This window comes from Nerophis lumbriciformis, linkage group LG25, assembly GCF_033978685.3.
Source record: "Nerophis lumbriciformis linkage group LG25, RoL_Nlum_v2.1, whole genome shotgun sequence".
Lineage (NCBI taxonomy): Eukaryota > Metazoa > Chordata > Actinopteri > Syngnathiformes > Syngnathidae > Nerophis > Nerophis lumbriciformis.
The window spans coordinates 36,482,622-36,484,302 of record NC_084572.2 but is presented as its reverse complement, the minus strand read 5'-3'; the positions used below and the strand labels follow the sequence as shown (position 1 = coordinate 36,484,302).

Below are 1,681 nucleotides of genomic sequence, written 5' to 3'. Positions count from 1 at the left end.
AAAGCCCCAAAGATGGATCTCCATCGACCAGAATGGGACGTTGAGATTCCGTCCGCCAAAATGAAAATGCCGAAATTCAAAGGGCCAAAAGTGGATCTCCCAACATTGGACGGTCCGGACATACACGGTCCAGACTTCGACATCAATGCACCAGATGTGAACCTCAAAGGGCCAAAAGCTCCACATTTGAAGTTTCGAGGAAAATACAAAGAGCCTCACTTGGACGGACCAGATTTTAACCTGAAGTCACCAACCATTCATGGAAAATTGCCCCAAGGCAACGCTGATCTAAACGTCAGAGCGCCAAAGATGAAGGGGTCATTTGACACCCCCAGAGTGGACCTCCCAGACATGGACCTCGATGCTCCTCATTTAAGAAAATCTCACATGAGAATGCCGAGTTTGGACTTCAATGGAGGCGTAAACGGACCTGACCTCGGTGTCCCAGGTGTGGATATCAGAGGCCCAAATATGAAACCCAAAATGCCAAGTTTAGACATCGACGACATTGACATGAGCTTTTCAGACCCCACGATGAAGCTCGGAGCTCCGGATCTCGACGTAGACGATACTTCAATAAACTTTAAGAAGTCGTTAATTGGAAAGTCGGCTATCAAACTGCCTGGTATGGGTCTGGACCTAGACCAGGACATCGCACAACCTCGTCTAAAAACCATGTCTGGCCGTCTGGACGCGTCTTTGGACGACATCGACTTTACCCGCTCAGACCTCAACATAGACGACTTCACAGGCAAGCACCATGTTCCCCGGAGCAGAGCGTCCACCATGGACTTCCAGCTTCCATCGACATCTGGTATCAGCGCTGACCTGAAGACGCAAGCCCGCAGTGGACTCCAGCTGGACGCAGGCACTGACCTTTATGCAAAAGTGTCCCGCACCGTCAATGGCGCTCACGCGTCTTATTCCCAGTCTTCCCAACAAAGAGCTGCCGACGCTTCGGCCGAGTACTTCGTTACAGAGTTCCCATCACAAGAGCAAAGTCCAAACACCGTGACCCACACGTACAGCACGCTTGGGGGGATGCAGTTTAATCCAGGTGACGTTAACCTGGAAGTTCCGGATCAAAGCGAACTAAAAGCCTCATCCTTCATCTTCTCTCACATGGTTTAGGCCCCCAAAGCCGGAAGTCTGTCCATGTGGTTCGCCACTAAAGCCATCCAGGATCACGTTGAACGACCAAAAGTACTTTTTACTCCTACTGTGCAATATTGCTTTTGTCTACGTTCACTTTGCTGCAGTTTCAAATCCAGGTCTTGCCAGTGCTATTTGGACACGTGGCCAGACCAGATCCTTCTATGGATTCTTTGAAACTTTGGAGTAAATGGTCAGATGTGTACATTACTGTGGTTGTACATAGAACACCTGTATATTTATATACTGTCATGTCCATTTTTATGCAGTGTATTAAAATGTCTACTGCCTTCTTGGTTTGTTTTAAATGTAAAGACAATGGTTCCAACGTGCATATTCAGTTTGATATTATGTCCACTGAGAGGATAATAAGAATGGTATCCTTCTAAAGGGGTCCAGTATATCTACAATACACCCAGATAATATGTAGTAGTCATTAACACACAGATCCCTTCCCCATCAACAACAATGCTATTCTAGCAGACTTTGTGAGAGCCAACAACGATTACTTTGGGGTGTCAGGTTCAAA

At 47.2% G+C, this 1,681-nt stretch overlaps 1 protein-coding gene across 1 annotated transcript in view; it reads left to right on the top strand.

The window, feature by feature from the left end:
* The window catches only part of LOC133621895 (uncharacterized), a 17,659-nt gene extending 16,215 nt beyond the window's left edge, over positions 1–1,444 (top strand). The window contains exon 6 of the mRNA XM_061984326.2: positions 1–1,444. This exon is cut by the window's left edge and continues 2,124 nt beyond it. Coding sequence (XP_061840310.2) covers positions 1–1,131 — 1,131 coding nt within the window. The 3' untranslated portion in view covers positions 1,132–1,444.
* Positions 1,445–1,681: the final 237 nt, after the last annotated feature.